The 16,808-nt window shown below is 41.4% G+C and overlaps 1 protein-coding gene across 1 annotated transcript in view; it reads left to right on the top strand.

Moving 5' to 3' along the window:
* IL1RAPL2 (interleukin 1 receptor accessory protein like 2) overlaps nucleotides 1-12,860 on the top strand; it is a 935,719-nt gene extending 922,859 nt beyond the window's left edge. Inside the window, exon 11 of the mRNA XM_040323825.1 lies at nucleotides 10,396-12,860. Coding sequence (XP_040179759.1) covers nucleotides 10,396-11,084 — 689 coding nt within the window. The 3' untranslated portion in view covers nucleotides 11,085-12,860. The remainder of the gene's footprint in view (nucleotides 1-10,395) is intronic.
* The last annotated feature ends 3,948 nt before the right edge of the window (nucleotides 12,861-16,808 follow it).

Raw genomic sequence — 16,808 nt, 5'->3', positions numbered from 1 at the left:
TACTTTATCTAATTGCTTTCTCCCTACATGCCTCTAGTGATTATATGCATGCTCCCCCCCCCCCCCCCGCGAGAATATGTTGACCCCAGTTGATTATTATTGTAGAATGGTGTACTTTTTTTCTGTTCTCTGTGCATTTCTGTTACGTCCAAATCCAAAATTATGTGCACTCCAGCTTCAAACAGATTCTCCTTTAACCTTCACCCCTTTTAAACACATATGCCTTTGCAATCCCGTGTCCAAAGGAGTAGTTTTTTTTCATTTGATAGTTCCTTCTAAGAGGAACGCCAATACTATATTCTTCTTTGGGAAAGATCTGGATGGCTCTCTTGAGTCACATCAATGGTCCCAGATCTGGAACACAATGGCAAATGGATCACTGAAACTCTTGTTTAAGGAAGCTTCCTACAGGGTTCGACAAAACCCAGGCGCAGGTCGCAATTGCGACTAGAATTAGCGACCTGGCACAGCTGGGCTATCCTGTGTCTCCGTGTGCCCCCACCTCCCCTGCCACGCGATTGCGCCAGCCGGTAATTGAGGCCGTGGCTTTGCGGCCTTCTGCAGGCCTATGGTTCCTTCTGTGATCTGGCACCATCATGTGTGGCCGTTGGTATGATGAGACAACCAGCAATGCTAACAGAGCTTCCCCTATCTGTTTTCACTGCCATCTCCTTCCCTCTAATTGGAACCCCCAAACATTATATATATATATTTTTTATTCTAGCACCCTAGAGAATAAAATGTCGGTCATTGCAATACTTTCTGTCACACCGTATTTGCGCAGCGGTCTTACAAGCGCACTTTTTTGGGAAAAAATACATTTTTTTAAATAAAAAATAAGACACCAGTAACGTTGGGCCAATTTTCTTTTTTTTATTGTGAAAGATAATGTTACGCCTAGTAAATTGATACCCAACATGTCACGCTTTAAAATTGCGTCTGCTCGTGGAATGGCAACAAACTTTTACCCTTTAAAATCTCCATAGGCAACGTTTAAAAAATTCCACAGGTTGCATATTTTGAGTTACAGAGGAGGTTCAGGGCTAGAATTATTGCGCTCACTCTACCAATCACGGTGATACCTCACATGTGTGGTTTGAACACCACTTTCATATGCGGGCGCTACTCACATATGTGTTCGCTTCTGCGCGCAAGCTCGGCAGGTCGGGGCGCATTCCTGGCTCCTAACTTTTTTATCTGGCTCCTAGATTCCAAGCAAATTTGTCAAGCTCTGGCTTACCATAAATATTACTTAGATGGTACCATGCTCTGTCAACATTCAGGTGCGTTGGACCTTTCAGAGGGGCAGTAAGATGGTGTGTGCACTAATACAGGTCTAGTGGGATTGCCTATCAAACAATTCTGGACCAGAGTCTATTGGTATAAACTATCTTATTTTAAAAAAGAACCCGTGTCTTTGATTTTCTGTGTTTTTTTAGTTTATGTAAAATAAAAATAAATAAAAGGGTATTAGATTCAGAAAAGATAACAGGTTGTGCAGGTCTGAGCCAGGTGAATATAGCAGAGGGTCAGAGCTGACTGTGGGAAATTAATAGTGGCTCTTGGTAGCCTGTGTTTGGTCACTTTATGGAGACATCAGGTGTCTATAGACATGAAGTAGTTGAAGGGGTTTGAACACTGACAAACAAAATATGTTAAACCAGCCCCTTATTACCTTCCCTCCAACCATCAGTTGTATGAGCAAAGCAGTACATAATGCGAATACAGAGGGTCTCTGATGCAGGGGGACATTAAGTATGCCCACATGCATCCTGTCCAGCAGTTTATATACACAGTCCAGACAGGAAGCAGATATTCAGGGAAAACCAGCATGAACTGATGTTTGTCAACCTTGTAGGTCAATAAGCCCCTCTAGAAAGTGGCATTCTTTTAGAAGAGTTAAGCACCACACGGAGTGCAGTGATCTTAATGTTAAAAGATTCCATTGTAAAAAAAAAATGGAGGGAAAGTAAGAAAAGAGGTAAAATACCCCATAGTAAACTGCAGTCAACCTAGAAAGACATAAGTCCTAGGGTGCAGGGAATCTATACAATTCTGAATTATATAGACTATGTAGCACCATGGTGTTTAGGCAGGGTTGCTCACAAATTTAGTTTGCCAGATAGTAAAATGTTCTGATCAATTGTTAGAAGATCCACTGATCCCTCTCTAATTCTGGAGTTGCTGCACCTTTTCTCTTCTGTCACTGTTTCTGGTGACATTAGATTGACAAGAGCAAAACAAGGTCAGATTATGAATGGATAGGGTGTCTCAGCCTATTGGCAGGGATTTCTTTAGTCCCTTGGCCTGCTGAAAGAGCCTATTTGGGTGGAGTCAGGTGAAAGGGGTTCTGTGCCACCTGGACGGCTGTCTGGGTGGATGTGTGTTATGTCATCACGGGTTGCTGGGCCAGAAGCTATCGGCCTATCTCGGGGACACCTGGCTGCTAAGCTGTCCGAGGTCTATCCAGCAGCAGGAGAAGCAGCATAGGGTTGGGACTGCAGGATTGGAGTCCAGCGAGTTACAGAGGTTCAGCCAGATGGGGAACCAGTCATGGTCAGAAGTAAAGGGGAAGAAGTCGCCACTAAAGGACCATCCCACCTTTTTACCAGAGACTACTGTGAGTAAGCCTGAAGAAGTACAAGAGAAGTCTTCTCACCAGCCGGAGATGGTGAATAAGTGGCAAAGCTTCAGCAAGTGCCAAGCAAGGGACCCAGCGGGTTAGCAGAGGTGACACTTGAGGAGTGTGCAGCGGGTTAGCTGTGGAAGAGCTCAGGGGCTGGAATCTGAAAGTCTAGTGACAGACTGGGAGCTCAGTGATTGAAGACCTACAGTGGGAAACTGTGAGATAAAAGAAGAACCGTACTCTGTGGTCAAGTTCTATGTGTGAAGATCTTTGGAGACTGTTAAAAGCTTAGGAGACAGAGGTCCTGCCAATACAGAAGTTGCATTCGGCTGGAGGCTTTGAACTGTAAAGCTGTCTGCCTATTGTGTCTCGGAGTCTGCTAATTGTCATTGCATCTACCCTAAGGGTGTCCTGATCCTAACCCTCTCTCCCACAGTTCTTTTAAGAGACAATAAATCTATTTATTTGCATTCAAAAAGTGGCTGGTGCCCATTATTTTATATTGCATTACACCCATCATGCCTGATAACCCACCCTACAAAGATGGATGTCAGCTCTCTCTGACTCCGGAGGTCACCATCAGGCCTCTAGAGGTCCGGGAGGTCGCTACAACTACGATACAGAAAACCCAGAATTATAAAAAGCAAATGAACCAGATACCTGGTTGCAGGGTCTGAAGTAGAAGCTACAGGTTGAAGCCTAAGCATTCTTACTACAACAAAGAAATGTACAAGAGATTGACTAGAATGAGGAAACAATAACCCACTGGTAAAAGTGGGCTACATTTTAAATAGAAGTTTTATGGCTTTAGGATATGCAGTTTACTTTAAGTTACTTTTGTTCACTTTAGCACTTGCTCTTTAAAACTGGCAAATGGAGAGGTGTTCACTGTCAGGTTGGTGCTTTTTAGCGCAAGGGAACAATCTCATTCAAAACAGATTTTCTGAACTACCAATTAGTTGTTCCCCCCGGAAACAGTATACCGATTGTCATGCACAGGGATTAGTACTGTAGATGTGAGAAATCATATCCATTAGCAACTTTACAATACTCATGATAGGCATTGGAATAAAAGTGTCCAAAAAAGAAAGCGTTAACAACAATGGCAGGCAACATTAGTTTGATCAATTGGGAAAAGAAAGTGGTTCTAAAGTTAAAGCGTAGTTCCACCCAAAAGTGGAACTTCTGCTTTAAGCACTCCTCACCCCCTTACATGCCACATTTGTAATTTTTTAGGGGGAGTGGGGTCTTCGTTAGGAGTGGGACTTCCTGTCCGACTTCCTCCTTCCGCCTATGGCCACTTAGGTGACTCCTCCTCTCGCCCTAGGCGGCCCATCCCTCTAGGCGATCTCCTGGGACACATGACAGGTTCCAGAAGATCAGCTGTCCACTCCGATGGCGCACCGCAACTCGTGCATGCGCAGTGCATGTCTGGCCATAAAGCCGAAATCTGAGTGGCAATGGAGGCGCCAGTGGAGACGCTCTGGGCGGCCGCATCGCTGGACCGTAGAACAGGTAAGTGTCTGTTTATTAAAAGTCAGCAGCTAAACTTTTTGTAGCTGCTGACTTTTAATAAACATAAAAAGCCTAGAACTCCGCTTTAAAATAGTTTTTTTTTACCTTAAAGTGCTGGTAACCCTAAAACAAAAACAAAAAATAATACTCCTGATCCTTTAAAGCAGAAAATACAGCATAGTGCTTGTGCTGTGTCATTTGTCCATCTATGTTCTAAAAAAAACTAGTTGATACTGCCTGTTCTTGTGTCCCCCCTATGTAAACTGACCACGGTAATCATACCGTGGTCAGTTTACATGACTCTGTCATCCCAGTGTTTCTCCCAGTGGCTTACTGGTACTTTGTGTCTATGGATGTACACAGCCTGACTCAGGAGCACGCATGCATGCATGGGTTCTCCCATAGCACCTGGCTTGCTAAGCGGGGAATTGGAATGAGGAGGAACAGAAAGCACTGGACTGCCAAAGAACAGGTAAGGAACCACTCTGTGCAATCCCGCTGTACAGAACAGGAAAATATAACATCTTTTTTCTTATTCTTAAGACAAAAATAATTACTTTAGTGTGGAGGAGGAGGACACATTAATTCATTCTTGCCCAATTCAGTATATTGCTGTGGTTTTTGTTTATGTGAGACTATTAATGTATTACAAAATGTTTCCTGGTATGCACTTTTATTCAACAAAGGAAAGAAAAGACATGATAAAGACGTTTCACCTCCATCTCTGCATATTCAGCACAACAGTAACATTGTTGTATTAAGTGGTATAATAATAGGTTGCCCTGGGCTCATGACAAAAAGTGTGTTGTCCCAAATGTTAAGAACAATTCTATTGTGATAAAAATACTCTGAAAGAACACAGAATCCTTTTTATGCATCTTTAGAGACTATGAATATCTAATCAAATCTTTCCATCTCGTACAATGATGCCTTGGCGTACTGCTCTTGATTTCAAGCACTGAGTGAGATGTATCCATGTGGCAAATTGTCCCAGATATTTATAAATCTAAAATGTCTGTCAAGTACTACCTTTTGCCATTATTTAGTTCTTCTATGCCCAGAGCTCATTTTTTGAGCTTTAACATGTTAAGGGGTTTATGAACTACTACATCAACTTGCAACAAAGATATAGTTCTGAGAGTTGTTTAAGGGGTTGTAAAGGTAAAAAATAAATTCCCTAAATAGCATCCTTTACCTTAGTGCAGTCCTCCTTCACTTACCTCATACTTCCATTTTGCTTTTAAATGTCCTTATTTCTTCTGAAAAATCCTCACTTCCTGTTCTTCTGTCTAACTTCACACCGTAATGCGAGGTTTTCTTCCTTGTGTGGAGAACGCCTCTTGAGGGGGCGAGCATGAGTGCCAGGACACCCACTAACACACAGCTTCTTTCTCTATCTGCAAAGTAGAGAGTGTCTTGACTTGCCTGCTCGCCCTCTCCCCCCTCAAGAGGCTTTATCCACACCAGGAAGAAAGCCTCGCATTACGATGTGAAGTTACAGACAGAAGAACAGGAAGTGAGGATTTCTCAGAAGAAATAAGGACATTTAAAAGCAAAATCTAAGGGTGAGGTAAGTGAAGGAGGACTGCACTAAGGTAAAGGAAGCTATTTAAGAAAAAAAATATCTTTACAACCCCTTTAACCATTGAAAATAAGTGCACATTTGCACTAACACACAACAATCAGATGAACTGCTCAAGCCTAGGCTTATGACATCATAGGTTGTGAGAGTTTGCCAGGAAGGGAGGGGGGCGAGTCATAATAGGGTCAATGAGAGCTACAGGGCTGCAGAGCTTGAGGTGTGCCTCTGTGTGTCTGTCTCTCATCTTCCTCTTGACAATACCCCAGATTCCCTATGGGGTTTAGGTCAGGCGAGTTTGCTGGCTAATCAAGCAGTGATACCATGATCAGCAAAACAGGTATTGGTGATTTTGGCAGTGTGGGCATGTGTAAAGTCCTGCTGGAAAATGAAATTATCATCTCCATAAGGCTGGTCAGCAGAGGGAAGCATGAAGTGCTTTAGAATTTCCTGGTAGAGGGCTTCGCTGACTTTGGACTTGATAAAACACAGTGGACCAATACCAGCAGATGACATGGCTCCCCAAATCATCACTGACTGTGGAAACTTCACACTGGACCTCATGCAACTGTTTGGTTCATTTCCACCAGTGGCGTCGCATCCATAGTGGGTGCAGGCGTGCTGCCCCCTCTCTCCTGCACCCGTCACTCAACAATAGATACAGTCAGTCGGGTCCATAAATATTGGGAGATTGACACAATTCTAATATTTTTGGCTCTATACACCACCACAATGGATTTGAAATGAAACGAGCAAGATGTGCTTTAACGGCAGACTTTCAGATTTAATTTGAGGGTATTAACATCCAAATCAGGTGAACGGTGTAGGAATTACAACAGTTTGTATATGTGCCTCCCACTTTTTAAGGTATCAAAAGTAATAGGACAATTGGCTGCTCAGCTGTTCCATGGCCAGGTGTGTGTTATTCCCTCATTATCCCATTCACAAGGAGCAGATAAAAGTTCCAGAGTTCATATCAAGTGTGCTATTTGCATTTGGAATCTGTTAGGGTTGTCCAGATACCGATACCAGTATCGGTATCGGGACCGATACCGAGTATTTGCGGGAGTACTCGTACTCGTGCAAATACCCCCGATACCTAAATAGAATACTCCCCCCCCCCCCCCCCCCGCCGCTGGCGCCGCATCGCGCCGCCGCATTGGTTAAACGGCGTGCGGGAACATCACAACTTTCATTTGAATAGCTGTAGTGTTCCCGCGCGTATAGACACTCCCCCTTGCTCGGGATTGGATGGGTGATCGTGATCTGTCCAATGCTGAGCAAGGTGGAGTGTCTATACGCGCGGGCAAAACAGCTATTCAAATGAATGCTTTGATTTTCTCCATGCGGTGGCTTTCGGCGGCAAAGGTATGGGGGACATGGCTGGAGGGACATGGCTGCATATGTGAGGGACATGGCTAGAGGGACATGGCTGCATATGTGAGGGACATGGCTAGAGGGACATGGCTGCATATGTGAGGGACATGGCTAGAGGGACATGGCTGCATATGTGAGGGACATGGCTAGAGGGACATGGCTGCATATGCGGGGGACATGGCTGCATATGTGGGGGACATGGCTGCATTTGGGGACACATTAAAAAAAAGTATCGGTATTCGGTAGGGTTGTCCCGATACCACTTTTTTAGGACCGAGTACAAGTACCGATACTTTTTTTCAAGTAGTCGCCGATACCGAATACCGATACTTTTTTTTAATGTCCCCCACATATGCAGCCATGTCCCCCGCATGGGGGACATGGCTGCACATCTTTCATTTCAAATCCATTGTGGTGGTGTATAGAGCCAAACACATTAGAATTGTGTCGATGTCCCAATATTTACGGTCCTGACTGTATATTCATGCATTGCATGAATATATCTATTGTCGCTGCTGCCGCCCACTATTCAGGTGTCCGGCCCCCTGTGGAGCGCCGGCCATCTGAATAACAGCCAGAGGCTCAAATTGGCTTCGCCTCTCAGCCAACCAAGTGCACCGGTCTAGTTACCAGTCACCTGTTTGGCTGAAGCGAAATCGAGGACGGGAGAAGACATCGAGGGAGCATGGAGGAAGAAGACGCTAACCAGTGGAAGGAAAGTGCCGGGCTGGGGACGAACTGGCGGCATTTGTGGACAAACTGGCTGTGTTTGGGGACAAACTGGCGGCTTTTAATGGGCACAGTGGTGGCAATTAATGGATTTTTTTTCCTCGTTTGTTTGCGCCCCCCCCCCCAACCCAAAAGAAATTTAACGCCAGCTGCCACAGATTTCCACATTAAAATATGCAGTATATATATATATATATATATATATATATATATATATATATATATATATATATATATATATATATATATATATATATATAAATCTTTTTTTAGAACATTGTGCACTTCATAAATTTTCCTTTGGCTTGATCCATAACCCTGTCTGGCATGTTACAAGATCAGAAAATGGATGTTTGTGTTAGGAGGATTCACATAGTGAGTTTCCTTTGAACATACTAATTTAAGGTATCTGTAGTGGTTGATTACATTGGCACATGGTAATTTCAAGTCGCTTTAGGGTTTGATTGGACAGTCCTTTCAAAGTTAAGTTCATGACTGTGTAATTGTAGGTTACAGCCACACAAGGGTGTGTGTTATTGTTCTGCTGCTGTAATTGGAGCCTCGATCAAGCACAGCATCACTTATACCTTTGTTACTTGGCACCAAACATGACAGCTTCCCTTAGCTGGCAGCAGAGGGAAAATATGCACGTCACAATATATCATTCATACCTTCTCCCAAGCCAAACTCATTAACATGAACACCACTCCAGGAGAATCTATTGCATGTAATTAGCAGAATTATCAAAACGCTACAATTGCGGGATCCACACAGTGTGCCAAAAAACTTTGCAGTCTTCTGGAATGTCTGTGCTCATTTTACAAGCACATCAAAGGAAAAAATATACAGTTTTTCCATCTGCTCTACTGTCAGCTTTCTATATAATAGGGGTAAATATTAATGGCAATGACATACATATCTATATGCCGTTTTTTAAACATGGTTTAATTCTCTTTCTGGAGAGTAGTTATACGAACATCAAATACAACAAATTTTAAATTGCAATATAAAAACCTGAAAATATTGGAACTCGCTTTAAAATCTTTATTCAATTAGTTTATTGGCAGACACAGCATATGACCTCTGGGTGAGGAGGAGGGTGGCACTAGGCATCTCAAAGGCACAGCTCCTGCTAGTGGCTAGACCACTGCATACTGACAAAGCTCAAGAGCAGCAAGAAGTGATCAAATATAATATTGAAAACATAAGATAAAGACTCCACTTCCCCAAGTCATAGGCTGTGTCCCTCAATGAAATATTTGACAAAAAAGATTTTGCACAAGTACAAAAATCTAATTTAGTCAAAGCATTCACTGGTGAAACGAGCATAAGATCTCTGGGAGTGAAAAACTACTGCCTGTAAAACCATGTATCTAAGTGTAAAGAAGTATTGTATCAACCTCAGTAAAACCTTGGGAACGATTCCTGTGGGGACTGCCTGTAATGTTTGCAGAGGGAACTGGATATTGCTTGGGCTCTCTCCCTGGCACTTGGTAAATACGTTGAATGTTACCAAGGCCCAACAGGGATATTTGCCATATTTTGGACCTTAAAAACCCTTCCTTCAAATTCCCAAATTTTGCATGGAGTCTAAGGTCATAGGGGAATACCTGAAATCAATTAATGTCCAAGAGGTCCAATTGCCCACCTCATCATTGATTTTTGCAATTATCAGTGGTAGAAAATAACTTCTAGTTTGCACAATCCTTCAGCGTTTCCTCTGCTCCCAGAGTGTTCACACAGGTCTAAGCACTTCTGCTGACCCTACACAGAAACAAGCAACCTCTATTCTATCCTGCTGCTCGGTCACTGGCTTTAACAGCATGGCTTTTAAAACCCAGGTCTTAAGGGAAAGAGGGATTTCTGAGTCTGATTCCCATCTTGCTGAAAGCAAGAAACGCCACTTTCAGGAAGAATATGATACCTGGAAACTTTATTTTGTCTGGAGTGAATGTAGTTTCAGTTCCAGAGATTGCTCTGTGTCTGGCATTCTGGCCTTTCTGCAGACCTAATTATTTTGTGTTTGAAACACTGCAAGAGAACACCTCTGTCATCATGTAAGATATGCACAATGGTCATTATTTTCATTTCTAAGGTTGAGCTGGAAATATAACTTGTCTACTTCGCTCTTGTATATATACACGTGACTAAAAACTGGATACTTTACAACTACCCTAGAGCTTTTCTATGTAAAATAATTAAATATAAGCAGAGCTATGTGTGAGCAGGGACATTTAATTAATGGACATGGGTTAAGCTTCATGAGGAGTGGTGAGAAAGCAGGCAGTTCCCAAACATTTAACCAGATACAACCCCCTGCTTCCTCTCAATTCCGCTTTATATTAGCTATGAGATATGGGTGGGTGTTTTTTAAGCTGGTTTTCAAAGGAGGTATAGCATCTCGGACACTAAACTATGCTATATTGTTTTGGAGTCTTCCTAGCCTAGATGTCACAATCTCTTTAAATAACAGTTATTCAGATCATATGGCATTAAAGCAAAAATATAGATAAAGAAAAAAAAAACTTCACCAGTAATGGAATAACACTGTCCAATTGTTTTCTTGCAGCATATATGGAAGACCTTGCCCGGTGTGTGGAGCAGAGTAGAAGGTTAATTATCGTGCTAACACCAGATTATGTCATCAGAAGAGGATGGAGCATTTTTGTGCTGGACAGCAGACTCCATAACATGCTGACCAGTGGTGAAATCAAAGTCATAATAATAGAATGCACCAACCTGAGAGGAAAAGTGAACTATCAAGAGGTGGAATCCCTAAAACATGCCATCAAACATCAGTCACTTATAAAGTGGGATGGTCCAAAAAGCAGCAAACTCAATTCAAAATTTTGGAAGCGCTTAGTCTATGAAATGCCTACAAAAAAGAAAGAAGTGCTATCTAGGCAGCATGTTATGGATAGCGGAGAGCGAAGTCTTTTTGGAGACCTGCAAACTGTACCCTCCATTGCCATAACAGGGACATCTAGCACGCTGGCACCATCTCAAGAAATGACAGGTTACCATCATGCAGAGGCCATGCAAATGAGACATTTCTGCAGGGCTTATGAGAAACCAGCTCCGCCCTTGTCCGTAGCGCCGCTAGGCAGTCACCATACATATTGCAACATACCATTAACGATGCTCAATGGACAGCTGAGCCACAACAACATGGGCAAAGACCCGCAGGAGTACCACGGCAACAATACTCTTATACCAATCACTTCAAGAGAGCTTGGAATTTCCAGTGATATCTGGTAGTACAACATAAGACGTAGACCTGTTTTTTTGTTTTGTTTTGTTTTTTGCTGCTGTTCAAGCTCTCTGAAGTTTTAAAGAACCTTAAATCCATGCCACAGGAGTGCCAAAACATGCTTTTAAGCAGTGGCACATTTACTCCGTTTTCTACTGGAACAATTTGTTTACAACAACAAAAATATTGATATATCTACTATTTCTTTTTTAGTTTCAACATAGATATAAGAACTACAGTGTAAATGTTTTCTTGCGGTGTCAGGCAAAACAAAAACACATTATAAATATTTTAGATTAGACGTCGCAATCTGACGGACTTAAATACAATATTCGAAGACATGAGTATTTCTATATATTTCAAAGAAAATTTCAGTACATTTGAAACAAATAAAAAAACAAAAAAAAAACCTTAAATATAGTTACTTTTTAGACTTCTAATTATGCAATTATCATAGCACATTCTGAAAGCATTTCTTATTTTTGAAGAAGGGATTGTGGTAAGGTTTGGTGGGCCCTATCTGAACCTGTCACATGGCCATGATTTTCAGCCAATAAAAATGCACAACAAATTCTACATATTGGTGAAATCTTTCAGTGCTAGAGAAATATATAGTGGTAAGTCTCTGGCTGTGAGGGGGATATTTTTTGCACACCAGGCTGTTTTATGTCATTTAAGCACAACATTGTCATCATTGTTTACATACTGGAAGCATGATTTTTTTCTTTCTTTTTCTTTTTAAAATAGTTTATTACCAGTATGAATCACCGTTGAAAAACACATTTTAAGAGGTGCAATTTAATAAGATCTCCTGGGCAAGAATTATAAATGGAAATACTATATATGTCGCTGGCTGATGCATCACTCACTAGATATTAGAGGCAAACTAAATTCAGAGCTAGAAGTTCAGTTAAAGCTAATCTCTACCTCTTTTTCACTTAGGATAGAGTGGAGATGGATTCTGGCTTCCGTCAGGTTATATGTCCTAGTGACACTTTGTTATGTCCTGATGTACAGGGTGTCACTAGGACAAGAAGTAAACCCAAAAATACAACTTGTGGGACACAGACTGAAGTATAAACCCAAAACAGGTACTAACCGATATTTCACCATATGCCCTGTATTCATGACAGAGGGTCATGAATACAGGGTCTTCAACAGGGACTTACTATATCAAATACGTAAAAGAATAAAAAAAAAAAAAAACGTTTTGGCTAGAAGTGACTTATTTAGCTCTGGTATTTCAGAAGGCACATTGGGCTCTCCTTTGCAATCTTGGTGCGAGTGAGACCTATAAAAGTGTGGCTACACAAAAGATAGAGCAATTTACATCTATGTTACTGAACGTCACTGTGCTATTTATGAAAACATGAAAACATCACTTTCCTAGCCTGCAATAAAGTATATATAATATTCCTCCATTTTTTGTCTCACACAGTTGTACGGGCGCCTCTGTTATATTGAAAATACTTACTCTGGTTTTATTGCACACTGTTAACATCTCACATTGTGCATTAGAAGCTGCAGTAAGTCAGAAAGGCAGTCCTTCTATATTTCCTGGCTGGAGGACATGCAGCATTATCTAGTTCTTTCCTTCCCAGGCCAATCTGCCCTTAACCCACCTGTTTCATTTATTATATTTATGTTCTTGCATTCATGGAGGCTCAGCATTACATGTGGGAATTATCGGAGCTTTCTGTTTTCCAGGAAGCTATGTATAGCACCCTACTGACTACTAGGGATGAGCTTCGAGTTAGAGTCGAACTCATGTTCGATTCGAACATTGCCTGTTGGGCGAACAACTTGGGGTGTTTGCGGCAAATTCGAAAAGCCGCGGAACACCCTGTTAAAGTCTATGGGAAACTGAAGGGCCTGGTAATTGAATTTGGGGGGACCCCCAAGCTTTTTTTTTTTTTTTTTTTTATGAATGAATTCTCTCTGAATTGCCCGGAGCCGACAATTCATTTGAGAAATTACACTTTGTGCAGAGACAATGTGCACAAATGTGCTTTTTCACATGCTTACATTACACCCCCCTAAGTACGAAATTTAAAGGAATATTTCACTTTTATTGTTTCACTCTAAGCATTATTAAATTCACTGCTCCCGGAAAAACGGCCGTTTTTAAATCTTTTTTTGCATTGATACATGTCCCCTGGGGCAGGACCCAGGTCCCCAAACACTTTTTAGGACAATAACTTGCATATTAGCTTTAAAATTAGCACTTTAGATTTCATATGTTCGAATCCCATAGACTTTAACGGGTTCTAAAGTTCACAAGAACATTTGGTGTGTTCGCAGGTTCTGGTGCGAACCGACCAGGGGGGTGTTCGGCTCATCCCTACTGACTACTCTAACCAACCGCAATCTGTCTGCACTGCATCGAGAAGTACAGATAATATCACTGAGTTTAAGTAAGTTATGCAATTTAAACAGGATGGTCTTATTCAATAATATCATTAGCACGTTGATAAAGGGGAAAGGAGGAACGAGGAAAGACAGCAATGACATAACATGTATTTCACTCTCTGACAGGTGTGTACTTAATACATTTGTTTTCCATTTTACTAAATTATGGCATGACTTCAGAAGCACACATGACAGTTCCCTACAGGGCAGAGACAGTTGTGAAAAAATCAACCAGACCTTTCAAAGTGTAACTCTTGAAAAAGTTTTATTTTTTATTTTACTTTTGGACAGTGAGGTGAATTAGAACTTCTTTCATGTCATCATTGCTGTGTAAGATCTTGTTGAGAGCATTCTCCCTGACATGCTATAAACACATACAGCATTTTCAACAAAACAGGAAGTTAGGGAAGATCTCCACTGGCTTACCCCTCTATGCTAAAGTTGGTTGTAGCCATGTTAGTAAACTTGCTATATAACACCAGGCCCGTTGCTACAAGGCAGGCAAACCAAGCAATTGCTTGGGGCCCCGAGCTGGCCTGGGGCCCCAAGCAGGGCCCTTGCTGTGCTTCCTATATGCTGCAGCCGCCTGAGCGCTCTATAGAGAGCCTGCAGCAGTGCTGCCTTGAGTCGTCACTTCCCCTTCTCTGTAGCGTGGTCAAGCTCCTCTTCCTTCCTCCTGTGAGTCTGGACTCCAGCCAGGTACCCCACGGTACAAGAGATTCAGTTTCCTGTTCCCAGACGGACTGACAGGAAGTGTACACTGAGTGCTCACTTCCTTTCAATCTGGCCGGGAACAGGAAACTGAATCTCCTGCCGCGCGGTACAGACCCGTTAGGGAGGGGGGCCCGGGGGTGTAAAAAGAATATAGGGAGGGAGGGGAGGGCCCAGGGGAAGTAAAAAGAACACGGGGAGGGGCTTTGCGTGCATGTGTGCGTGCAGGGGGGGGACCTCCATGTCCATTTTGCTTGAGGCCCCCAAATTCCTTCAAACGGCCCTGTATAACACCATTGAGTACTGTCTGATACTTTTGTGTACCTATATATATATATTTTTTTTTTGAGAAATTGCAGATTTGTCTTAATTATGTATTAGTACTGCTAAATAGCTTGTCCTGAAAAATTAACTGTAAATAATAAATGCATCATGGACAGTATTCAGCTATTTCGTACCTCCCCCACCACACCCTTAATATGCATTATAAAGAAAAAAAAAAGTGATGAGAAATCTCAACAGGACACCAGAGAGCAGTAAAAAAAAAAAATGGTCAACATATTTTCCCTGCCCCCACAATCTAAAATAAAAACAGAGATTTTAGTTACCTGTAAATCCCATATCCCCAGGACACTGTCGTCATAGACCATGGGTTTGTATGCCACTACTTTCAGATAATTGGACACAGACAAAAGCTTTGCTGGGAACCCTCCCATTCACTTTGAGAAACACCAGTTTTGTAGCAAGCAATAAAGAGAAAATGAGAATGGGTGCCTGTGTCCTGTACTGTACTCCAAGTTATGGAATTTCTAGGCAAATTAATTCTCCTAAAGGAAAAGATCAAGAACAGTTTGGGACTTTATATGAGATGGTGACCTGGTAAGGTCCAGTGCCTCCATCCCTGTCTGAATGAGAATGGGGCGGTGGGACTTTGAATGAAGCATATAGGGGTACAAAAATAAATTTATTTAAGAAAAATTATAACAATAATCTGGTATATAATGGTAATCATGATGCATAATGAAATAAATACAGTTGATTTTATATATATATATATATATATATATATATCTATATATATATATATATAGATATATATTAGGGCTGTTACTGATCAAAATTTTTGTGTTCGATTAATAGTTTTTTTTTTATCGATTAATCGACCAATTTTTATTAATTTTAACGCACATACAGATTCAACTACCGTATTTATTGGCGTATAACACGCACCCTAACCTTAAGAGGGAAGTTTCAGGAAAAAAAACTTTCCACAGCCCCCTGCGTATAACACGCAGGCACAGTTTACCCTCTATTTTCAGGGTAAAAAAGTGAGTGTTATACGCCAATAAATACAGTACTTTTAGCTGATCTCCTTGCAGGCTAATTCCTAGTGCAGCTACCAACCACTGGAAAATGGATAGCAGGATACAAAAAACACACAAAGGCAGCGCTCGATGGGAATAGCATTAAAACTTTTATAGCCTTCAAGTGGGAAACAAAATAAATATTGCACTGGAGATAAAATCGACGTAGCTACATAAACTGTAAAAATGGTGCGAGTAATACCAAACAGTACCAAAAGCAGTCATAAAAACATGTAGCCAAGTATGATACTGGTATAAAAATGTGTACAACGACACCACTGCTGAATCCAGATGAGGAGAGGTTAACATCAGTCCGTCGGCATGTAGATGTCCCATGAAGGGAACTATCATAACTCCCAGTGGATGGTTGTAGAATCCCAGGTTGATAGAGGGAAGTAATAGAGGGAAGTGTAACAGCCCTTGCGTGTGGCAGATAGTAAGGTCACGCCGGCATGCAGATATGAAGGCACAGCAAAGCAGCCCTTCAGATGGACACGGCAAACCCCGCCGGTGTCCGTGACTTTACTGGATCTCCGACGGAACTCCCTGAAGCCTTCAGGGAGATTTTTGATCGATCAAAAAAATTAAAGATTAATCGATTAATTAAAAGTTAATTTGCACAGCCCTAATATATATATATATATATATATATATATATATATATATATATATATATATATATATATATATATATATATATATATATATATATATATATATATATATATATATATATATATATATATATATATACACAAATTTACATATGATAAAAACAAATCCTCACATAAAATAGACGTAATGCAAGTATGAAGAGTTTGGTAAGTAGAGACACGGCATTAAACCGCACCAGGCGTTTCATGGATTGATACAATCTTCAGGAGCATGCATGTGACTTGGAGTATCTAATATATGGTAGTAGAAATATCTATATGGTCTGACCTTGCCAAGGAAAAGGGGTTGGTAATGAGAAGAATAAAGATTATACCCATAAAAGCCCCCACAGTCTAAAGTACTTACAGATGGAACCATATAATGAGAGTATGGCACTGCAGATCAGAGACCGCCTGGGGCATCGCCACCGGGAGTTGCCTGATGCCTGAAAAGGACAACATCCAAGGGGGTAGATTTCCAAAAAGTGAAAATTGATCATGGGTAACCATGAATGCTGAAACCAAACAAGGACTGCTGTGAGAGTAATGTAATTTAGTGTGCAATGTGTCTTGTACTCAGTAGAAGGCAGGACAG

The sequence above is a fragment of the Rana temporaria genome, chromosome 9 (genome assembly GCF_905171775.1).
Source record: "Rana temporaria chromosome 9, aRanTem1.1, whole genome shotgun sequence".
Classification (NCBI taxonomy): domain Eukaryota; kingdom Metazoa; phylum Chordata; class Amphibia; order Anura; family Ranidae; genus Rana; species Rana temporaria.
Note: the sequence above shows the minus strand (reverse complement) of the source record. Positions and strands in the feature narration are given on the sequence as shown.